This window comes from Leucoraja erinacea, chromosome 14 (assembly GCF_028641065.1).
Source record: "Leucoraja erinacea ecotype New England chromosome 14, Leri_hhj_1, whole genome shotgun sequence".
NCBI classification, from domain to species: domain Eukaryota; kingdom Metazoa; phylum Chordata; class Chondrichthyes; order Rajiformes; family Rajidae; genus Leucoraja; species Leucoraja erinaceus.
This window is the reverse complement of record NC_073390.1, coordinates 32172863-32198368: the sequence shown is the minus strand read 5'-3', so window position 1 is coordinate 32198368 and position 25506 is coordinate 32172863. Positions and strand designations below refer to the sequence as shown.

General features: G+C 41.1%; 1 protein-coding gene across 13 annotated transcripts in view; it reads right to left on the bottom strand.

Moving 5' to 3' along the window:
* Window positions 1-1124: 1124 nt before the first annotated feature.
* kif1aa (kinesin family member 1Aa) overlaps window positions 1125-25506 on the bottom strand; it is a 207320-nt gene continuing 182938 nt past the window's right edge. For all 13 annotated transcript variants that reach the window (XM_055646070.1, XM_055646078.1, XM_055646083.1 and 10 more), the window contains 11 exons: window positions 23594-23708; window positions 22481-22614; window positions 21184-21245; window positions 20446-20591; window positions 19896-20102; window positions 16509-16580; window positions 15613-15734; window positions 14314-14457; window positions 12573-12765; window positions 11788-11906; window positions 1125-5913 (listed from right to left, as the gene is read on the bottom strand). In XM_055646070.1, the coding sequence (XP_055502045.1) occupies window positions 5871-5913; window positions 11788-11906; window positions 12573-12765; window positions 14314-14457; window positions 15613-15734; window positions 16509-16580; window positions 19896-20102; window positions 20446-20591; window positions 21184-21245; window positions 22481-22614; window positions 23594-23708 (1357 nt within the window). In that variant the 3' untranslated portion in view covers window positions 1125-5870. The remainder of the gene's footprint in view (window positions 5914-11787; window positions 11907-12572; window positions 12766-14313; window positions 14458-15612; window positions 15735-16508; window positions 16581-19895; window positions 20103-20445; window positions 20592-21183; window positions 21246-22480; window positions 22615-23593; window positions 23709-25506) is intronic.

Here is a 25506-nt window from a genome sequence, read left to right as displayed (position 1 = left end):
TCAAAATCGGTTGCTGTGTTGAGGAGAATCACAGTGGAATTGCTATGTCACATGTGGAAATTATATGCGTCATGGCTAAAATATTTTAGAAAATAATCTTTTATAGAATGCACAATGGTTATGTTAAGTGGATATATGATATTCATCACAACCATTCCAATTTACAATAATTAAATAGGTGAAAATAAAAATTCTCCTGAATTTTGCCTTGGATTTATCAGTGACTCTCCTATATTAATAACTCTTGGTTTTGGGCTCCACAAAGTAGAAGCTGCTTCTCCTCTATTCAATTCATCCCTTCATAATTTTAAAAAAATCCACTTGGCTGTTCATTCCGTATTTCTAGAGAGCAGTCCCAACTATTCTTGTTCGAAAAAATATTATCCCTGTAACCCTTTTCTTCACTTTCTCTGGTACCTTTAATCAAAGTATAGTCTATCACAGTTTGATACAAATTTACTAATTTCAATAGCTAAAGAACTCAGATATTGGTTGGGTGACTCAATGATAGGCCAAAATTGGATGTCCCTAAATTTTGATCCTGAGAATTATTGATGCTAGCCAAGAGTCATCTGATGAATCATCCATGACAATAAGTGCAAAGGACAAAGATATAAAATGCCTGACATGGGGAATTCGTTAGGTTTGATTTTTGGAATACAACCGGATTTAAAATCCTTCCTAAATATTGTCTGTTCGTTCCACGCGCAACAAGCATTTCTCGAAAATAATTCCTTATTATCCTGATATTTCCTCTTCTTGGATACTTTTATTATTTCAGCTGTTCAGTTCTAACTCTACCCTCCTTTCAGTAGCAAACCTTGTTGCAAAACTGAGCCGCCAACCTAATCTCTATCTATAAGATTACTGCTCCAAAGAGGTTCCAAGTTCATCTGCAGTTACATATAAACTATGGAAGTCACAGGGTGATGTTATGCCTTGTAAATACCAGGGTGAAATTCAATGACTTTCTTTCTGAAAAGTGTTGTAGAATCAGGTGGAAAACCACTTGTATAAACAAATTGATGGATTGGCGTATAAGGGATGATGCTTATATGTGTACAGTGGTTCTATTTCGTGTATGTTGCACGAGTGTAGCTGAATGAGACACGGAATCTTAGTGCTTGCTTGTTCAGAACTGCATATTTACGTTTATTTTTTTATTGACAATGCATTAAAGTGTTCACAAACATCTGAAGACTCTAATTCCAACACCCATGGTTTACACTTCAAGAGACTATTGACCATCTGAGACAGCGTGTAGATATATTGTACAGTTGTCACAGCCATCACGTATATACAACATCAGAGGCGGCTTCCAAAATGTACAAAGCTGGGGCACTGAGGGAAGAGGCACAGATTAACTGACAACAGAAGTAAGAAACCAGATCATTCTATTAGTTCACCATTACGTAGACAAGGGTTGCAAGTCTATCCAGATTGAAATTTGATGTTATAGAAGTTTTCTGTCTGACTTAAATGTCCTGGGTCTGAGTTTTTAGAAGAGTCAGTGCTGAAGTAATTTCTTATGTGTTATCATGATGCCAATCGTTATCGCTATCTGGCAAAATGTTTTGGAATATTTACAAATCCCCTCCTTAGGTTTTATGCAGTATCCAACCCCTGCAATTCACTGATGCTATGATTCATATTTGGTAGTAGGTTGGGGATGGAGATCGATAGGGTGGGGGAGGAGGAGCACAACAAAGTTGCTCTCTCTTCCACAATAAATAGTCATACGAGCTCTGTGTGACTGGGAAGTTGAGCTGGACGTATAAAAGCAATTGTCCACGGTTGTCCCAGCTCCCCCTTCTCTACGGGAGAATAAATGGAACCGGCTTGATTATACTGTTGCCATCTAGTGAAGCCTTATCCAACTGAGCAAGTTGTAACTGGCATCCTTTCTAAACAAGCAACAACAACCATGCACATCCTGTGACTTATCACTTTTTGTGTACTTGTTCAGTTATCTTACTGCCTGTGGGTTACTGGTGTCCATTTTGCAGGATGGCTTGAGAGCTGAGTGAAACATATGGTACATCTCAGCTGATATGCACTGGTTACTATACAAACCAATGGAATGGAGTTTAATAATTTCAGATGTTACTGTATTTATTGAACTATTATTTCCCCATACTCTGCCCACAGAGACTGGCAAAAGCGGGAAGTAGGTATTTAAAAAACAAAATGATTGAAACCATTTTTTAAACTGTAGAATACAAATCTGTGAGGGGAAAAAGGTAAAAACGATGACATGAAAAGTGAATTGTGGAAATATGTTTTATAATTTAACAGTTAACAGACAAAGAAAAGAGAAAAGTTAATATGATCAAGAACTGACATCAATAGATAATTCTGTCTGTTTCCATTGAAGGTTTGGAGGATATGACGAGAATATCGGTAGCTGATGTTCATGGATTTGATAAAGAAATGGTAAGGAAATACATAGGTTATGTCATGGGATTACCAGAGAAGATGCATGGCTTTACTTGAAGGCTAGAGCTGGAAAATATTTACACTGCATTGATTTATGAGATGGGGATGAGCTTTAAGGTTGAATTTTCCCTCCCATTTTCTTAAATTTTCTTATGCCATGTTCTGCCGAGGGAAAGAAATTGAGTTTTTTTAGATAGCATTTGTAAGTTAATGCATTAGGATTGTTGATATGTTTGTGGAAATAATATGTTGCCTAAGAACTGCAATTGAAGAGAATGGTAAAGCTAGTGCATTTGGACATTGTTCTGGTGAAAGACTGGGCAATTATCCCATGGGAAACAGCAATCATTGGTCAAGGATGGTGGAAGTGAGAATGCTTCACCTTTCTTATTTGCACCCCCCCCCCCCCCCCCCCCCCCCCTGACCTTTCCAAATATGGGTGTGCTCTGTAGGTTGGTTGGCCTAAGACACAGCGCCTGGTTCGAGTTGCTTTGTAGGGTAGAAACTTTGGAACTTTCACATCTAATATTATGGTCAGATATAATCCATAGACTGGCTGGCCAAGGTTATACCTGTCACATCAAAAATCCCTTCAAAATAGCATTCCCAGTCTTCAGGTCATCCTAGATAAAAAGGGACTAGCAGTATACATTATCTTGTATTATTAATATTGACTTGAGACCAAATCCTATAAAATAATAATAATTTACATCTGATTGTTCATTGTTGCAGTTCTTCCTAAGTCTTATTAGCAGGTGGGGAAATTGTCTGTTCTGTTATCTATTCTCAAACTGTGGTGTTATCGAATGCGGAGATGATTGATACATTGAAACAGCTGTGCCAGATAATGTAAAGCTCTAGTTATGCTTCAAATATTTTAACTTAATAATTCACACAGACTCCAAACTACTTTCCCTTAATCGTCACCAATGACAAGCGAGTCAGACATCAAACTTCTCCGAATTAGACTTTGTAATTGAAGTTACTGAGCAGACACCCGTGGGGGGAAAACACACGTCAAATGCAGATACATGGAAAGGAAAGTGATCTCCAAAGCAGTAGGGAAGGGAGGGTTTGGAGTGAGAGAGGGAGAAGGGGCTACATGAACATATATTGCAACAGGACAGTCTTCTTGTGCATGGAACGTGAGAAAGAGCACATCACTCACCTGATAGAAAATGCAAGTTTACCACAGGTGAAGACACACATACACACACGCACACACCAATGTGCAATTGAAAATTTCCGTTGCGAATGGTAAGTTGCTTTCTTGGTTTGATAAGCTTCCGCTGAGGCACGGTATCTAAAATGTTGGAACGTTACTGACTAGGACTCAGATGCTACCCAACCCCTCAAGAGCTTTGGTTTATCCAAAGACTCCCCATAAAACCCAGTATATAATCTGCAGGCTCAAAGTTAGTTAACACTTCAGAGTGAACTACTTTGAGGTGTTCCATTTAGCAGCAAATTGATTATGCCTGCATCCATATTGTTTTGACTGTTACAATAATCTGTAGAACGTAACAATAGAGGGTGCAATATATGCATAGCAGTAAGCTTCTTTTAATTACACAGCAACCTTAATACACAACTTTTACTTAATGCTGGACTTTAAGGTATTGTTGCAGTGACCCGAGAAGCAGATGGTGCATCTTTTCCACCTGTTGAGGATGGGGTGTTGGTGATCGTCTTTTTGGTTTAAATAAAGCACCATGAGGAACTTGTGGAGATCTTTATCACCTTGACCCGACAGCCCACAGAGGGCTGTGTTTGTTGGGGCTCCATTGACCAACATCCAAAGCAACAATTCCATTCCAGTATTTGCAGCATGTTGGAGCTGTTTGGTCCTGATCAAGAGCCACTTGACATGAATACTCAATTTGCTTATAACACTGGCAACATAGTTGCCTGCTGATGATTAATGCCATCTGTAAATAAAATTGTGATACACAGGAATGACTAAATGTGTGGCGATCTGCACACAGCTTGAAAGCTCTAAAGCAGATGCATCTTGGGCTGCTCACTTCCACTGATAGATCTGAGACCACTGGAGCCAATTGCTCTAGATGGCTTCTCTGATCCCTACACCACCCAAATATGAAAGACATCTTCCGGTGGGGTCAGAGAGGTAGTAACATTGGTAGTTAGAAGCAGCTAATGCAAAACCATTAAAAAAAACAATCTGAATTATTGTATTCCTACCCCCCATCCCCAATCTGGGCAGCTATATTGAGTCCATTGAGGGTCAACAATTGAGGGTCATACTGGTACAGGCGTTAGGCAGTCAGCATCTCCTCCAAAGACAAGAGTACAGCAAATGAGCAGTTTCTTTCTACAGCCACAAATTTACAAAACACTCAGGGGAAATGATCTGTTTAAGGTCAGTGGCACTAGATGCGCGAGTGGCTACTAACTGTACATACCGCCTCATTCAGCATCGAATGGTGCGAAGCATAGCTGGCAGCTGGTGTTCCGCATGCATTTAGTACTGGTGACCAAAGTCAGATTTCTGCTCTTGAATCGTTCAGACATAGAAAGGGTGTGGGTGCTGACTGATTCATGAAAATCCCAACAAGGCAAACGCTACCCAAATATTTGCACCTGGGGAGGAGGGGCAGACAATACTATACAACTTCAGCAGAAACAATTCTTATTAAAGATTAAGAATACATTATCAGTATAGAGCTAAACATGATATATATACAATATTAACCCTTTTACTACCCCACAATTCCAGTTTTGTAAATCTTCTTCAATGCTCATGTCTCCCAATAGATAGGTCATCCCTTCCTGCAGAAAATAACCTGACAGCTCTTTCGGCCACAAACCTCGTACTATTCACAGAGCCTTTGGTGAAGATTCACCTTTAAGCGGATGCAAATCAGCATGGGGCGTTGGCGAGAACGAACCAACCAATAAGGAGCATTACAGATCACTTACTGATCTCTGTCACTTTTCCCATCAGCTCTCCATTCATTCCCAAAGGTCTCACGGCCCAATGAAGAGCTCTGAGCCTAACGGTACACTCACGTCCCAATCAGACATTTCTCTGTAGGGAATAGTTTGGATGCCACAAACTGTCTTCATGGTCTTCTTTCCCCCCCCCCCCCCCCCCCCCTTTCCTCAAAACAAATACATAAGGAGCACGACAGCATCTAGTGTCCATGGTCAGGAACTCGCTCGTCACTAATGTCCAACTGCTTGCTGAAGACACACAGAGCATCACACGCACACGGAACACGGCACTCCCCGGCGCCAGCGACACGGTTTTTGCTTTCACACAACTATTAATTTTTAATCCTCAATAAATTACTACACGTAGAGCAGGCATTTAGATGGGCATTCACATCAATTCTGGAAAGGCTAGGTTGACTATGTACATAAGTGTCCAATCTGATGTTTGCAGTGGAATTCAAGCTGATCATGGATTTATGTCAGATCCTCATCTGACTGCTCCTCCTTCTGGACAGCTTTGACCTGCAAGACGAAATGAAGGCACTTTAGAACAGGTAACAACATTGCTTGAGAAGACTGACTGAAATCCTTCTTATTGACACTTTCTGACTCACCACTTGGTGTAACAATTTCTATTGCAACGACTACACATGCTGTATTCACAACCTTCAACTCTCTGCAGCACTTCATACTTCCTTAATAAAACTAATTTAACAATAGAAAGTAATAAACTCATAACACGCACGGTAACGCTCCTCACTATTATGCTCTCTAATATAATCCATAACATTCACTGCAACACAACATTATATCCTTGAACATAGAACGCAACACTTTCCCGTATAACCAAGACCACTAGTCTGAAGAAGGGTCACCCATTCCTTCTCTCCAGAGGTTCTGCCTGCCCTGCTGAGTTACTCCAGCATTTTGTGTCTACCGACCACTAATAAGGACATACTCATACATCTGCACGGTTCAGTGCAATACTGTCAGATATATCCCTCACCTCCAAATATAATATTGTTCTCACTATAATATTTAATCCAAAATTTCTCAGTATAGCATTTTCTTATTATAAACAGTAGAAGAGATAAGAAAGTGTGAACCACGATTTTTTTTAAAACTGTGCTGAAGCAACTTAGCAGATCAGGCAGCATCTGCGGAGGAAAATGGACGGCTATTTCAGTCCTGTCCTGTACAGTCCTGAGTTGAAATAGCCGTCCATTTCCCTCTACAGATGCTGCCTGACCTGCCGAGTTCCTCCAGTACTTTGCTGTTTGCTTTTGATTCCAGAATCTGCAGTCTCTTGCATTTCCCGTTAATTAGGAGAATTGGAAACAGCGATGAAAGGCGTGAGAGACGGTGAGGAAAGCTGAAGAGATGGTGTAAAGTTAGGTCATGCTGACGTTTTGACACGTGGTTACTGTCAGTGTGAGAAGGTAGCCTAGGTACTTTTAGAAACTAGCAAGAATTTGAAAGATTTTAAATTGATTACAAAAGACAACAATTAGCAGTAAATTAAAGCAATGTCTGGAAGGCTCATAGAGAAATACATAAAAACATGCTTCCTGAGAAGATCAACAGCATTAACTCAGACACCCACAATTTAATGTAATTGGCAACATCATACTCCTATTTATGAAACATGTTAGTATACCACATATGCATGGTGAAAGGAATGTTATATCCTACAGCATCCACTATGATTATTATACCTTGTAATACAAACCATTGTCCCCATGATAAGACATTTTATTATAGTTCACACCTCTCACCAAAGTCAACTGATGTATTCTCCACTTATTATAACATTCTCTGATGTACCCCCATATTCACTGCAACACTCTCTGATATACACTACTCTAATCTCAACAATGCTGCCCAATAATAATTCTCATTGTAACATTCATATATATCCCACACACCTCAAGGTATTAATCACTGATATATATACCTTAACCTTGCTGTGTAAAATAAAATTATCTGATAACTCCCATAGTCTCACTGTGATAACCTGATATATTAATATTATTACAAGGGAGTTAGTGTAGTGAGGCCTTTCCACCATTGTATGACATTGACAAATTATACCAGAGTACTTCAAACATGTTTGATCTTTTTCAAGGAATGAGATATTTGAATTGTAGGTACGTAAGATTGAGTCCTGGATCGAGTCCTGGATTTAAGTAGAATGTTGAAATGATTGAGTCAATTGTATTGGAGTTTAGAAGAATGAGAGGAAATCTTACTGAAGATCTAGATGAGATTTCACTGAAGATACTTCGATAAAATAGGGGGCTTAAATTTAGAACAAGGAGCTGTCTTATAAAGAAAGAGATGGGAAGTAATTTCTTCAGCTGGGGGTTTTGAAATGTTTGGAATTCTCCTCCCCCAGAAAGTACCTGAAGCTGAGACACTTATTGGACACTTGGGAAATTAAGGTTCTGGCACCGGCAGGAAAGTGGAGTCTTGGCCAAGATCAGATCAGACATGCTATTGAATGGCAGAGCAGACCCAAGCAGCCAGCTGGCCTATTTCTCATCTATTCACTACGTTTCTATTTCTTAAATCCAAAATTTTCAATTTAACATATCAGGAAAAAATATTGGAAATATTCTGCAGGTTATGCAGCATCTGTGGAGAGAGAATAATGGGATTTCCAGCATCTGTCATTTTTGTTATGTATTTCAGTTTTATTATAAACTGTCTGATATGCCCCCACCACAACCCCAGTTTTATATATGCGGTATACCTCCTACTCTATTCTTTAAAAAAGTTCGAAAGATGTGGCTGTTACTGACTAGCATGAGAGTTTTGTCGCTTTTGAACTGCCTCAGAGGACATGGTGGCAACTTGCTCTTGTGAACCATTGGTCCTTCCGGTAAAGGTACTCTTAACGCGCCTATACATATTGAGTTCCAGAATTTCAGCCAGTGGGTATTCACAAGTTAGATAGGTTTTTGAGTTGGAGGGGTGCGTGAGTGTTATGTCTTTATATGTGAGTTGTTGTGAGTTTGGAAGATACTGTCAAAGAAGTCCATCTACTGAACCTTGTAGAAGGTACATTTATATATGGTTAGGGTACACTATGGAGGAGAGGGAATGCTTAAGCTGGTGCAGGGTGTATCCCTTAAGCAGGCTGCTAACAACCCATAGTTTGATCGTAGCTCCAGTTGCACTTATGCAAAGTACATACAGAAATTCTGATACTACCACTTAACTTGAGGTATTTTGGGAAATAGAAGACAGGTCATTCAACAGCATATTACATATTAGTGATCGTAGCTACTTGTTTAGGTGGTCAATCCACCTAAATATCTGGTTATTGGTAACCCCAAGATGTTTGGAGTTGATGGTGTAGAAATTAGATGTCAAATTGCCTGTGACTGGGTTCTTTGTTGTTGAAAATGCTCATTACCAGGCATGCATGTGGTGTTACATGTTTATTTCCACTTATCACTTCATGTCTGCGTGACATCTAGACTTTCGGGACACTGTCACTGAATTAATATCTCCTTCAACAATAAATCATTTTGTGACTGCAACAGGCTGGAGTCTATCCAGTTTTCTGAATACTGACACGTGTAATGTTGGGGACTTTGGAAGACGAAGATGGATCAAGCACATGATCTGTCTGACTGAAGATCTACTCTGATCAAGAAGGCTCATCAGCGTCTCTTCTTCCTGAGGAGACTGAAGAAGGTCCATCTGTCTCCTCAGATCCTGGTGAACTTCTACCGCTGCACCATCGAGAGCATCCTTACCAACTGCATCACAGTATGGTATGGCAACTGCTCTGTCTCCGACCGGAAGGCATTGCAGAGGGTGGTGAAAATTGCCCAACGCATCACCGGTTCCACGCTCCCCTCCATTGAGTCTGTCCAAAGCAAGCGCTGTCTGCGGAGGGCGCTCAGCATCGCCAAGGACTGCTCTCACCCCAACCATGGACTTTTTACCCTCCTACCATCCGGGAGGCGCTACAGGTCTCTCCGTTGCCGAACCAGCAGGTCGAGGAACAGCTTCTTTCCGGCCGCTGTCACTCTACTAAACAACGTACCTCGGTGACTGCCAATCACCCCCCCCGGACACTTATTATTATTTTTTTTTATTCAAATCGTTTGCTATGTCGCTCTTCAAGGGAGATGCTAAATGCATTTCGTTGTCTCTGTACTGTACACTGACAATGACAATTAAAATTGAATCTGAATCTGAATCTGAAGATGGCTGCAATTGCCTAAGCCTAGCCTTTGCATTCATGCATTACTGTGCCATTATCACAGAATCTCCTCCTGCTGTTCAATTGTCTTGTCAGCATGCATGACTGGATATAGCAGTACGAATGGAACACTTTGCTTCTTTCATGCAGCCAATGTTGTTTATCATATATATGCCTGATTGATGTCTCATTTTAGGTGTGTTTTCGCTAGGAGGAGAGAATGAATACTCTCTCGTCATCTTGGCTCAGCTTTTTCTGTTTGTAAAGACTAGCCAGGAGGACAAGTCTCACAGCCTCACTATTATCAATACCTAACACAGAGAAAGAAGCATACTGCGTTTGTAACTGCTCCTCTACCTGCCCCCATTAACCTTGGTCTCTGGGTCTGATGAGATAAGATATATTGTCGTGGGTATATAGAACGAGCTGCCAGAGGCAGGAGGCAGGTACTAGAACACAATTTAAAAGACATTAGGACAGGTCCGTGGATAGGAAAGGTTTAGAGGAATTTGGGCCAAATGTGGACAGGTGGGACTAGCAAAATGGGCATCTATAATGGATGTTACTATTGTCTAATTCATAATTCTAAATAATATGTCATCGCCTGATATGGTCTGCATCCTTCCCTGTAACATAGACTACATACAAAACACAAAGTGTGAGAGAAACCCGAAGGGTTAGGCAGCATCAGCGGAGGGAATGGTAATACGACGACCTGCTGAGTTCCTCCAGCACTTTTTGTTGACGATCCCAACATGTGTAGTTCCTTGTGCACCCCCCCCCAATCTGCAGTTAGAGCACATCTCTCCCTGTGTCACTGCAGGTAGAGCCACATCCCTCCCTGTGTCACTACTTGATATAGCCACATCCCTCTATTACATTGACTAACATAGACCACATCCTTCATTGTCAAACTTTCCCACTCCTCATGGTAACACTGTCTGATAGTGTTCACGCCCCTGTCTTAAACACTATTATTTGACATACTCAGCAGCTGCTGAAAGAGACGGAGTTGAAGTTTCAGGTTGATGACATTCTATTGGCCCTCATTATCACTATCTTATATATAGCCCACAACCCTTGAAATCTCATTTGGAACAACAGGTGACAAATGTGGAAGTCCAAACCAAAAGCAAAATGTTCAGCAGGAAGCAAGTTATTTTATCGGGTCAAAGACCTTTCACCAGATACATATACGATAAGCTACACCTGCCACTATAATGATAAGCTCCACGATAATTATTTGATTTTGTCCACAGTTGCTGTAATGCCCAGATATCACTATCACTGCCTGAAATAACCAAACTTTCACTGTTTTAAGATAAACATAGATTTTTGATTAGTACGGGTGTCAGAGGTTATGGGGAGGCAGGAGAATGGAGTTTGGAGGGAGAGATAGATCAGCCATGATTGAATGGCGAAGTAGACTTGATGGGCTGAATGGCCTAATCCTACTCCTACTCCTTATGACCTTATGTTACACTCTGATATTTGTGTCACTATACTGTTATATAATCATACTCATCACTGTAAAATTATCTAATAAAGCATACAACTGCATCTATAACACTGTTTGAATTATCCCACACTCACTATAAAAATGTTTAATAATCTACAAACCTCATTATATCTGTAATATAGCCATGACTACAATGCTTACTGGGATAGGGCACACTCCTCACCATAACTGCCTGATAAAGCCCACATACATTACTATCGTTGAGATATAACTCATACCTTTTACTCCAAGACTTTGAAATACTACACACTCTTCTGTATAATACATTATACAGATCACATCCATCTGTGTATCTTTCTGTTACAGCTTATAATGATCGTTATAACACCATCAACCTATTACAACAGACTGACACTGCCCACGCCTATTTTAGTAACTGTCAGGTACACCTCGCTATTATATACTAACTCCTGGGAACCTTTAAATAATCCCCACTCACTTCATTGCAATACCAGATATAACACAATGCCTTTCACTGTAACATTCTCAAATATAACCCGCATCATAACAACACTAAACATACTACACACATCCCACTGCAATGCAAATAAATCTGATACCTCTAATTATAACATTGTCTGTTATATCCACACCACCTGCCATAGACTCGCATTTCTCCGTAACATTGGTTATAACTACCACCATTTTGTGTGAGTTGTACCTGATTGAACCAGCAAGGAGGGGGTTGAAGGCATAAAGCCAGTCTTGCATTTCTTTATCGTTGCATGCTTGTAGCAGTATCCCGCGATGTTCAGTGCACACAGCAAAGGTGTTTGGAGTCTGCAACAAAAAAGGTAGAGCCTCAGAAATGCATACAAATTGCACAGTGGCACAGCCTCACAGTTCCAGCAACCCTGATTCGATCCTAACCTTGGCTGTTGTCTGTGTGGTTTAGGTTTTCCACCCCGGTTTCCCCAAGGTGCTCCAATTTTCACCTACATCTGAAAGAAGTGTGGGTTGAAGTCAGGGGCACAGCCTCAAAGGCTATGTTGGTGAATGACTGTTGATGAAGGGAGAGTGGGGGGCCATGGTTGGCTGGTTAATCAGTTTGAGAATGTGGTATATTTGTGTGTTGTGGGAGAGGAAGACAGAGACATTGAACCACAGTCAGTCCAACCTGGTGTGCTCAGACACAGATTAAAGAGGGTGCAGCCAAAACATTACAGCTTGGGGTGGATGGTTTATCATTGTGTGATCTTCTTAGGCACTGCAGAATGAAATATGAACATAATATTTACCTCTAATATAACATAATAATGAAATATAATCTATTTAATCTAGTTACAGGGATGTCATCTAAACTTTTATGATGAGTCGTGAAATTCAAGGATGAGGAACCTTTACAAGAGATGAACCAGTCTGAGGTTATGTGGATTCATATAACTATCGATCTGCCTCTCTAACAGTGAGCTGTATTGGTAGAGAATGGAGGAAAGAGACTGCTACCTTTAGCATGGCCTGTTGATCCTCACTGTACTCCACCTGGGCAGCAGACAGGTTAAGGATGGCCCTCTCCACCGTGTCCTTGTCGGTGTTATAAATGTAAACGTATGGCCGCCGCACGACTACAAAGCGCTTCACCCAGCCGTTGGTTTGGGGCTCCAGGAAATGTAGGGTCCCTTTCTTCGATACAATTGGACTGGAAGGTAACAAGTTTAGGTTTATTATTGCAAATGTGTACCGAGGTACAGTGAAAAGCTTTGTTTTGCATGCTGTCCGATCAGATCAGATACTATACATAAATACAATCAAGCCAAACTTAAATACAATAGGTACAGTGAAAGGAAAGATACAGAGTGCAGAATATAGTTCTCAGCATTATAGTAAGCCATTGCCAGAGACAAAGTCCAATGTCTGCAACAGGATCGAGTTGGATTAACAATACCCTAGCTAATGGAGGGAGTGTTCAAAAGCCTGGTTGCAGAGGAGTTGTTCAAGTTTAGATGCTGCTTTTTTGTCTGTCAAACAGGCCACCTGAACCAGTGGGAGGGGCAGTATCTTGGCACAGCCTCAAGAGGCTTCAGAGTCCAGGCCTGATCCTAGTGAGGTTGGTTGTGTTTATTAGGTGGTAAGGCCAAAGAGGGAGGTGAAAGAGGAATGAAAAATGATACATAAGGAGGATTGTAATGCCTGGCTTTCCCTGTGCCCCTATTGTTGGCTACATATTCATCAGCTTTAGGAAAAACCCATGCCCAGGTCACTTGCCAGTCCTGGAGGTGATGCTATGATTGCAGAGTTCTGGCTAGACTGCATTAGAGAATTGCATTCAGTTCACCTCAATAGGGAAAGACTGCTCTTGAGTGCAATTCAGTGTAGGAGCAGCAATAGGCCATTTGACCCTTTAAACCTGGTCTGTTATTGAATACAACCGTGGATGATAATCTGTCTCTATACCCTCTTTCTGCTCTCTTCCTGTGCAGGGATCGATGATGAGGGCAGGTTATAAAACTAGGTTTATAAATCTTACCGACAGAAAATTAAGGGGTGATCAAAATGAGATGCTTAACATGACTAAATTGTTAACCTCGGGAAAGTGAGTACAAATCAAGGAGGTATAGACTTCACAAACAATTTGGGAAGAATGCCTTACAGTTATGTGAAAATCTTAAACTTTCTTTCATAGAAATGTGCTGATACTTTAAGGGTGTGGCAATTGAAAGCTTCTGCACTGAGTTTGCTTGACTTTAGTTCAGTAAAGGTATTGAGGGCTATGGACCAAAGGAGGATACATTGAATTATGATGCAGATTACCCATGATCAACTTGATTGTCACATGGGGTTGAGGAGCTGAATGGTCTATTCCTGTTGCTATGTTTTCTAGTGCAAAGAGAGTACACCTCTCACAAGCATGAATTTCAACCCTCCACCTCCTGCAGTGATCTGGGCATGGTGGGACATTTTTAATGCGTAGCTGAATTTCTAGTGGGTCCCTTTATAATGAATCCTCCTAAATTAGCAACTGTGGCTCGTAGAAACATGGAACCGCAGATGATGGTTTCCAAAAAAAAAGTGCTGGAGTAACCAGCAGGTCAGACAGCATTTCTGAACTGTAGCCCAACAGGTTCTGTGTTACACTGTTAGGAATGCAACCATGAATATGTAGAAAGCAGAGTTTGCCATTACTATGGAAGATCAATGCTGATACTCACAGTGTGTAGATATAGAAGTGATTACAATAAGGCCATACCTCACTCGGATCTCTTGGATATCAGCCACAAACATGCGAGGGCCTCCTTTCTCATCCTTGCCCAGCACAGGAGATTTCTTGAGTACTCCATCTTGTAGTGAATCGGGATCTGGACTAATCGCTCTGGATTGGGTCTCAGGAGTCCTGGTAAAGAGATTACAATGTGCAATAAATGTAATATCAATTTTTAAACATGCATCAGTTACTCCAGAGACCAAAAGTTAACATGTAAATTATGTTTTCATATTTATGACCTACCTTCTGTTTCTAACTCAAATAATTATCAGCCACCAAATAGTCACCAACCTGAAAGGTCTATTTTGATATTGCTATCAAAACATCAGTCATATTACAATGAAGATATTGTTTTCCACTGTGAAAGATACATCTTCTAGATGCACTGGGAGGCATCCTCAATGATGTGACCTGGGGTCATCGGGAGTTTCGGGTATCACAACATCAGACACCCTCGCCCAGGCGACTCAGCTGGGGTTGATCAAGCCCCGACTTGCGTCCTAGCAGCAACCGCCCACGGATCAGCCCTCTTAATCCAAAGCCACCTAGAGGCTTTCTCTACGGCTTCGCTTGCGGATTGAATGGCCCTCTTCTTTGCCAGCCCCTGAAATATTCTCAGATTCCTTGACCTGAACTTGAGCCTTAAGACAGGGTCACTTACTGATGACACTCCAAGATCATCACTGTCCATCCAAAAGGGACCAAAGTGGTGTCAGAATTATAAATATAAATCAGTAACACTTCTCATACCAATATATCAAAGTATATCAGATATATCCAATACTGTTTACTGTAAAATCACTTACCTTTCACTGAAACATTCTCCCTATAACACTAGATATATCGCAAATACTCTCATCAACATATTGTACACCTCACTACACCATTCTCAGATATATTTTGTTCTTGATTTCTCATTCTCTGATGTGCACTCAAATCACTAACACTATTGTAACCTGTGCCTTAGTTATAAAACTTAATTTTACATGATTTGATGTATATTACTATGATCCTTTATGTCTCTCAATGTATCATTTCCCATTATCTTTAGTTGAATATTTTTTGCTATGTCTTGCACTTCTAACCACAACAGGACGTTATATACAGCTCAATTATCAGATGCTAATACACCCAGCAACATTGTAAGCATGGGCCCCCTTCCAAGGAGCTAAATCAGCACTGATCTTCAGAGATGCTCCTCGCCCATTATTCTCAGGTTTTCTGTGGGTGATGAACATCGTCTAGAGAGTAGATAAATGTCAAGTTGAATACATGGGCTCTAACCTCAGCTCTGAGATGAATTGTCCTTCCAATAGTGAGGGACAGGTGGACGATGGAGGCAGCGTCGTGTTGCTCAGTGCAGAAAATGATGTGTCCCTCGTCAATGTAACAGACATCTCAGATAGCTGAAAAACAGAAGCCGTCAATAATGTTTAGCACCAACTCTATATAATCATCATCTGACAGGAAGAGTCTATCTCACTCTGATGCAAGGCGCACACTGAGAGTAGTGAACCTTCCTGCTATCTAATACTGACGGTACTAGCCATAGTTATTTTGCAAATTGCCATTCATGCACCAGGCAGGATCAGAAAACCACAGGCCGGACAATCGAACACCCGAAAAGTAAAAGTCCATGAAATCCGGGGAAAAAAGTGGCAAGCTGGATCTAGATCTAGTTCAGTGGTAATAGCAGGCAGGTGCTTTTAGTGACTATAAAAAGGCTGTTTGTGTGGAGTTTTGCAAAGGTCGGTAATGGGTTCCATGCTTCTAATTCTACACATCAATGACGTAGATTTATGTCCAACTAGGCTTTTTGTGAAAATGCTGACAGGAAATTAAAGTAAAAGCTTCTTGGCTTGAAGTTTTTGTGCCAATTGATCTTTATTGAGTTTGTCGTCAGGTTATAAGGAAAATATACAACCAGGAGTTGCAGTCATCCATCAATCCAGCCTCACACTGCTCACGTTGTGGTGGCAATGATGTTATTTGGTTTTATTTGCTGCCCATTAATTTCTTCGCTGCACTTGAAACAGTGTCGTGATAAATGGCCACCTGATTTGAAGTAACCTTTTCCTCTCTCTCACACAAACACACGCACGCACAAATATACATACACAGAGCATATGCATGCAATTACAGCCTGAGTTAATGTGACAATGAATCAAATCTTACGATACCTTGCTCTCACTGGCGCTGATACAGACATGGCTGTACTCCCTGTTGAATGTGTGGGACAAGAGTCGGAGGCACTGAAAGACAAAAAACACCCATCAGTTTCTGGTTAGGATTTTTGTCAGAACATCACATTACAACCCCCCCTTCAACAGTCCACTATTGTGTCCCGTGCCTTTCAATATCCCTTCACTATACATCTCTCCTATTAACCGTCCGGTTTTGCAGTCCTCCTTTAAAGAGTTATAGATCATAGACCACTGAATCCAAACCAATCATCAAATACCTATCTATTTGTCTGCACGTTGTCTGTAGCTTACTATGGTGATTCAAGTGCTCATCTAGATATTTCTCAATCGTTTTTATAATCTCTGTCCCCACTCAGGCAGTATATTCCAGCTTCCAGTAACCCTGTGGGTGAAATAATTTTCCCTCCAATCCCCTCTAGCCCTCTTATTGCTCATTTTAATCCTTTGCCCTCTGGTTTCCAATATCTCGCTATCCATCCTGTCTAAGCCTCTCATAATTCTGTGTATGTCAGGACTCCCTGTCAGTCTTCTCCACTCCAAGGAAATCATACCCAGCCTAACCAGTCTCTCCTCGTAACTAAGATATTCCATTCCAGGTAATGACCTGATGATTTTTTTTCTGCACGTTGACAACAAGAATCATACATAGTATTTCAGCTGGGGCGTAATAGAAATTTTATAAAGTTGTAACATGACCTCCCTGCTCTTATAGTTTATACCTCGGTAAATAAATGCCACCATCCTGTCTGACTTCATCACCACCTTAACTACTTGTGTTGCTCACTCTAGGAGTCCATTTACTTTGTCAACAATTTTCTATTGCACCTACAGTGGCTTGCAAAAGTATTCATACCCCTTGAACCTTTCCACATTTTGTCACGTTACAACCACAAACGTAAATGTATTTTATTGGGATTTTATGTGATAGACCAACACAAAGTGGTGCATAATTGTGAAGCGGAAGGAAAATGATACATGGTTTTCAAATTTTTTTACAAATTAAAAACTGAAAAGTGTGACGTGCAAAAGTATTCAGCCCCCTTTACTAATACCCCTAAATAAAATCCAGTGCAACCAATTGCCTTCAGAAAATTAGTCACCAAATTAGTAAATAGAGTCCACGTGTGTAATCTAATCTCAGTATAAATACAGCTGTTCTGTGAAGGCCTCGGAGGTTTGTTAGAGAACATTAGTGAACAAACAGCATCATGAAGCTCAAGAAACACACCAGACAGGTCAGTGATAAAGTTGTGGAGAAGTTTAAAGCAGGGTTAGGTTATAAAAAAATATGCCAAGCTTTGAACATCTCACGGAGCACTGTTCAATCCATCATCCGAAGATGGAAAGAGTATGGCACAACTGCAAACCTACCAAGACATGGCCGTCCACCTAAACTGATGGGCCAGGCAAGGAGAGCATTGATCAGAGAAGCAGCCAAGAGGCCCATGGTAACTCTGGAGAAGCTGCAGAGATCCACAGCTCAGGTGGGAGTATCTGTCCACAGGACTATTAGTCGTGCATTCCACAAATCGGGCCTTTATGGAAGAATGGCAAAAAGCCATTGTTGAAAAAAAGCCATAAGAAGTCCCGTTTGCAGTTTGCCACAAGCCATGTGGGGGACACAGCAAACATGTGGAGGAAGGTGCTCTGGTTAGATGAGACCAAAATTGAAGTTTTTGGCCTAAATGCAAAACGCTATGTGTGGCGGAAAACAAACACTGCACATCACCCTGAACACACCATCCACACTGTGAAACGTGGTGGTGGCAGCATCATGCTGTGGGGATGCTTTTCTTCAACAGGGACTGGGAAGCTGGTCAGAGTTGATGGGAAGATGGATGGAGCCAAATACAGGGCAATCTTGGAAGAAAACCTGTTAGAGTCTGCAAAAGACTTGAGACTGGGGCGGAGGTTCACCTTCCAGCAGGACAACGTCCCTAAACATACAGCCAGAGCTACAATGGAATGGTTTAGATCAAAGCATATTCATGTGTTACAATGGCCCAGTCAAAGTCCAGCCCTAAATCCAATTGAGAATCTCTGGCAAGACTTGAACATTGCTGTTCACAGACGCTCTCCATCCAATCTGACTGAGCTTGAGCTATTTTGCAAAGAAGAATGGGCAAAAACTTCAGTCTCTAGATGTGCAAAGCTGGTAGAGACATACCCCAAAAGACTTGCAGCTGTAATTGCAGTGAAAGGTGGTTCTAGAAAGTATTGACTCAGGGGGGCTGAATACTTTTGCACGCCACACTTTTCAGTTTTTTATTTGTAAAAAAATTTGTAAACCATGTATCATTTTCCTTCCACTTCACAATTATGCATCACTTTGTGTTGGTCTATCACATAAAATCCCAATAAAATACATTTATGTTTGTGGTTGTAAAGTGACAAAATGTGGAATAGTTCAAGGGGTATGAATACTTTTGCAAGCCACTGTATCTGCAGTACTGAAACTGTTGAAACTTGAAATAACTTTTTAGTTTAGTTTAGAGATACAGCGTGGAAACATGCCCATCAGCTAACCGGGTCCAAGCCGACCAGCGATCCCCGTACACTAGCACTATCCTACACGCTAGGGACAATTTACAATTTTTATTAAAACTACAAACCTCTACGTCTTTGGAATGTGAGACAAAGCCGCAGCACCCGGGAAAAACCCACGCTGTCACTGGGAGAACGTACAAACTATACACCTATCGTCTAGTTAGGAGACATGTGCAATCTTTCCTTCCTGAGGTTCAGTAGCCCTGATTTTCACACGGTAAGAGGTGATCAGTGACTGAACAGTCTGATAACCTAAAAATAGCTGGAAGCCAGAGATCCCTCAGCCTGATCAACACACTGTACCAGACCAGGTAAATCAATTGAAATCCCTCAGATTTACTGGCCTCATGACTGGTTGAGGTTGCGGATAATGTTTAAGAACATGTACGGCTATCTCCCACATTTCAATGTTGGGCAGAATGATTTCAAGGAATCTTTACTCTGCCTCAAATGAAATCTGACTCAGTACTGTATCTAATACTTATTTCACAAGCTATCAAAAACATAAATTAAATTGTTTTTCTTGCTATTTGGGATGCACCTCAGCATCTGTGCTGTCCCTAATTTGTGAATTCAGTTTTACAGTATACAGGAAGATTTACCTTGCTATTACTATTCACTTTGCTAGGTTTTACTTAACTTGGGAAGTTTCTAACTCTTGGAAAATGATACCAATCCATTCATTGGTTATCTTTCATTTTCGTCCTTCATCAAAATGTCTCTGGTATTAATTTCCATTTCATAAACAAATGCACTAAATCTAGTCCCTTGATCTCACAACGATGTCTAGCCAGTAGCACATTATTTACACCCTACCTTAGCTGCCAGCTCTTTCTGGCGCTCGGTGGTGGTATAGCTGGAGGTTGGCATGTCATTGCTTCCTGTAGAGTGCAAGCTGTATGATGAGATGCTCTGGGATTCACTGAGATCTTCGCTGGTGTACGAGGACACAGACTCACAGCCTGACCTCAACGTGGCCTCCAACTTCTCACGCAATAGCAGGTAGTGCCTGGTCTTTTCCACCTGTGGACCGAGTAATATGCAGGAATATCAGTGAGCTCAAAATAAAGATATGCTGGCTGGAGGAACTCAGTGGGTCAGGTAGAACCTGCGGAGGGAGATGGATAGTTGATGTTTCAAGTCAAAACTCTCTTGTGTGGACTGAAAGAGGAGAAGGAATTGGCCAGTAGAAAGATGTGGGGGAGAGGGGTGGAGCGATAGGTGGATTATTGTTATTTACTATAAAATGTAACTACTTTCTCCAAGAAGGGGAATCGACCTGACTTTTTGCAATAGCAGGCAGGTAGTATAATCTTCAGAGTTCCCATTATCCAAGGATTCCTTGACAATCATGGTGTTTCTGTACCTCTTGTAATAGGCTGAGTTTCTCCAGTTCCCACTGGTGGTCCAGGATGAGACTGTCACTCCGGGGCCGCCAGCCAGCCAGATTCTCCTCCCCACGGACGTAGGCGACAGAGGTGTCGAGGACCCGCCTGCGTCTTCGCTGCATGCCTGCAAAAAGATACATTACGTTAAGGCTGCCCCAAGACACAAAATGGTGGTGGAATCGGCTTGTTAAATGAACTTCTTCATTATCCAGAGCATGACGTCAAGAGTCAAGTCAAGAGTCAAGAGTGTTTTATTGTCATGTGTCCCAGATAGGACAATGAAATTCTTGCTTGCTGCAGCACAACAGAATATCCAACCACAGGAAGGGAGAAGCCCCATTAACCATCCCTATCATAGACAGTATACTGGGCTTTAGCAATCATCTGCAACTTTAAGAGATTTAGTAAAGGTTCCTAAATTTTTAATTTTACTCCTTTTACATATTTATTATGTGATATGGTCTGCGTCCAGCAAAGTTTTGAGGCACTGTTGTTTTAAATACATAATTTCCAAAACATAATTTCAACATGGATTAGGATAGTTATTGACTCACCAAGGTGTAGTCCATAATGCAATATGTAATTTGAGTGGTTTCTGTTTCAATCCTGCACATCCTGTTTCAATCCAAAGATAACTCATTCACATGTGTACAATCCCTAGCAAAAGGAGATGAAGCGCAATATCCTGTATTGGGTTGTTCCCTTTTCAAACTTACCTGGGCTCACTGCATCTGCCACCCGACACAGGCTCAGCTCATACACACCAGTCACTCGGTTACTGTTAAATAATAACAAAAAAGACGCAGTTTTGTTAATAAACTCAACTGATACCCAGTCCTTGCACAATATAAACATTATATAATCTGATGCATCACAGGAATCTCACAGTATTTTCCCAATGAGTACCATCCATTGCTGGGGGCTCTAGAGGTGGACAACAGAAGCAAAGAAGGAAGAAACCTCATCTAGACACAAGGGGCTGCAGATTCTGGTTTATTAAAAAGACACAAGGTGCTGGAATAAATCAGCACATCTGGCAGCGTCTCTGGATGACCCGAATAGGAAACGTTTTGTTTCGGGGCTCCAGTTCAAACTAATTATAGTGGGGTGAAGAAGCTGAAAGTGCGGAGGGAGCAGGACAAAACCAGGCAAGTGATAGGCAGGTACAAGTGAGGAGGGGGGAGAGGGGGTGTTCGATTGAAGATGGTAGGACAAAGGCAAATGATAAAAAGAAAAAAGGCTATAAGATAAGGAGAGATTAATAAAATATGAAGCCAGAGGATAGAAGTCTAGAAAATTATGAAAGACGGATAGGGTACACAAAATTCAGCTTGGAAATATCAAATACTAGAGAGCACAGCTTTAAGGTGAGAGGGCAAAGTTTAAAAGCGATGTGCAGGGCAAGTTTTTACACAAAGGGTAGCGAGTGTCTGGAATGCTGCCAGGGTCAGATACAATAGTGGTGTACAAGACTTTTATTAGGCACATGGATACGCTGGGAATGGAGGGATATGGATTATGTGCAGGCAGATAAGAGTTGGGCTTGGGATCATTTTTAGTGCAGACATTGTGGGCTGAAGGTACTGTTTCTATGCTGTAGTCTTCTCCGTTCTATGGGATCATATGAGGAATCCATCAAACCTGGGGTGAAAAATTATCTGGTGAATTTATCAATGAATAGAAAATAATCTTTCATTGTACCTTCTGACCTGAAGTGATCTTCCCCTAAACTGGTCTGTCAGTCAGGAGGTAGAACTTACTCCATCTTCAACTGGTCCTTTAAATGTGAGTATTTATAATTCCAAGAAATGGTATTAGTACCCCAAACACAATCCCGCATTCTCATTATCAGTCTTCTTTCTCCAAAAAGATAGCAATTTTGATAAATCCAATCCAAAACTGTTATGCGAGCTCTCTTCCCTCATGCACATAACACATCATAATATGTATTTTACTCGGAGAGGTAGGGGCACCTGAGACCAGCTGTAGGTGGTTGGCAGTGCAGATTCCTACCTTTCTGAAGCTTTAAGTGTTCCGCTGCCAAATAGATTTCGGATGGAACGGGAGGCTGGCAGCCTGGCATCGCGGGTGTAGAAAACCATGCAGAAGTCTTTGGTGATGACAGCAGGCTGTGTGCAGTCTTTCATCTGCATGAAAAAAGAGATTTATAAATGGTCCAACAATAAATAATAAGCACCTGAATGATTTTTGTCTCCTTCAGTTTAAAGTTACAGCGTGGAAACAGGCTCTTCAGCCCACTGAATACATGCCGACCATCGATCGCTCATTAGTTATCCCAGTTTTGCATCCATTCCCTACACACGAGGGGCAATTTGCAGAGGTCAATTAACCTGTAAATCCACATGTCTTTGGATGTGGGAGGAAAATGGAGCATCCGGAGGAAACCCCACACGGCCACAGGGAGAATGAGTAAACAGATAGCACCGGAGATCAGGATCGAGCCCAGGTCTCCTGGTGCTGTGAGGCAGCAACTTTACTAGTTGCGCTATTATACCACCCTTCTTGGCTTTTGCTTTAACCTTTCATCCTTCTGTCCTGCTTGTCCAGGGAAGCAATTCAATTCCTCATCTGCAGACAGCTATAACAGAAAAAATCCTGAATACTTGCAAAAGAGAAGTGCAGAATGTCCAGTGAAGTGAATTAAGAAATATTACACTAGGGTAATAATGGACCTCATATGAAATGTTGCAAAAGTTGAGGAGGGAGCTTTACTTACAGTATATGCAACCCAGAAGTATTTGGTGAGACAAACTACATGCTTTGTATTTAACTTTTGGAGAGGATTTTGAAAGTGTTTTTAAGTTATTGATAATTACCCAGTAAGCATTTGATGAAATTGTGTATATAGACTTTCATTCTTTATTTAATTTATAGTTCTTCCGGTCATATTTAATGAAACTGAGCTCATGGATTTTTATTCTAAATGTAATTCATACTGTTCTTCCCCTGGGAATGTTTGAAAGTGACTTTACTCTCTGCTGAGAGTGACCTGGATGTGCACTATGAGAATGTGCACATAAAATGCAAACTGTTCCATCCCTTAGCACTGATGACATTTGCAACATTATAGAGCTCAAAATGTGTTTGATTAAAGTAGACCCCTACCTCCAAATATGCAGACAATGTCATGTAGATCTTCTCTCCATATGGGGTCACTCTGTTGAGCAGCAGGGAGTTATGCATGGAGCTGTCCCAGCCTGCTTCAAATCGGTAAAAGGTTCTGCAAAAAGGGCACTATCAAGTCAGCTCATGCCATTTATAAAACACTATTTGGCTATTTTGTTTCTGTTTTCTACCACAAATAACAGGAGTCAATGGGACATACACCAACCAACAGCTTGACATTAGGGCTCTGGGTCCACTAAACATTTATGCCTCTCCGGATTGGAAAGTAATAGTTGTAAGGAGAAGGTGGACAAACTTGGACTGACTTTACTGGCTGAGGGAGATTTGATAGAAGTTTATAACATTTTGAGATGCATAAATAGGGTGGACAGTCAGAACTTTTTTGCTCAGAGTGGAACTGTCAAAGACTAGAGGGCATAGCTTTAAGGTGAGAGGGAGGATATTTAAAAGAGATGTGTGAGGAAAGTATTTTACACAGATAGTGGCATTTAGGAGGCTTTGGGATAGACACATGTATATACAGAGAATTGAGATATATAGATTATGTGCTGGCAAAGGAGATTATTTTAATTGGCATCATTTGACGTGGACATTATGGGCTGATGGGCCTGTTCCTGTGCTGAACTGTTCAATGTTTTTGTTTGCTCCATTATATAAATAAATGGTTGTTCCATGCATGGTTCCATTTATCACTAATTATTGCACACCACTCTTCCCATGTTGCAAGATTTTATTATTGCTGTGATTTTTCCAAATGAATTCCTGTTGTGAATGAGGGGCTCTTTAGCTTATCTAAAGGCCATTCACGTAAATACCAGTCAGCGAGAGCGGTCACCAACCCAGCAACCGTGGACTGATCCAGATTTCAGTAACTAGCATGGTGTTGGAAAGCTCCCAGCTGTCTGTAAACTGTTGGCTGTTGAATACGGAGGTGACTCAACCCAGTTCTAGCAATTACCTCAACTGGTGATGGTGTTGACTTCTCAAGAAGCTTGGCAGGACAGGAGCTGGGAACATGTCCAATGGATTGTTCTGAATATTGTTGGTTGACTATTTTTTTATAAGCATTATTATAGTGAGTTCTGAGGGGGAGGGGGGGGGGGGGGGGGGGGGGGGCAGAGATCGGGAATCAGCTAAATTGGGAAACATGGTGAATGGTTGGTGGAAGGTGAAGGGGACAGGATTTGTAATAAATTGTGCACAACTCTGTGATAACTTTCCAAAATGACCATGGTAAAGTGTTAACTGAAAGAGAAATGGACCCTTGTCTCTTATCCCTTACAAGACTAGCCAGGCAGTAATCTCAGATTCAGGCAATCACGGGATGTAAATCCTGAATCACAATCTGTCAGGAGACCAGTGAGAAAAAAATGATTGGCTAATTCTGTAAAATTAAAATAGTTAAATTGAAGAATATGACCCAGAGGTTATTAGCAGCAAAATAGCAAAAGTAGGAAATCTGTCAGTGTTAGCGACCAGAATTGTAAGGAGGCAATTTAATAAAACCCCACAAGAATACTGAGAATGTGGAGAAAACAAGAAACAATTTAATTACAACACCAAACATCTTTGATACAATGTAAATGCATGTTGCCTGTATTAATTTCAATGCTGGAGTTTTATAAATTCATTTTTCACTGGACAAATTCCGTGAAAGGCAAGGAATGCAAGCCAACCATTGATGAGAACATAATATGTCAAGGACACAACAATGTGAAGCAGGTAACATTATGGTGCAGGAAAAACACAGGCAGTGCATACTACGTGAAGAACACATAGGAGAAAACACTAAACATGAACATTAAGCATGAAGAACAAACAACATGTAGAATGCAAGGGAATCATCACGTAGCAGAGGACACAGTTAAAGAAACAGCAAAACGTAGGGACAT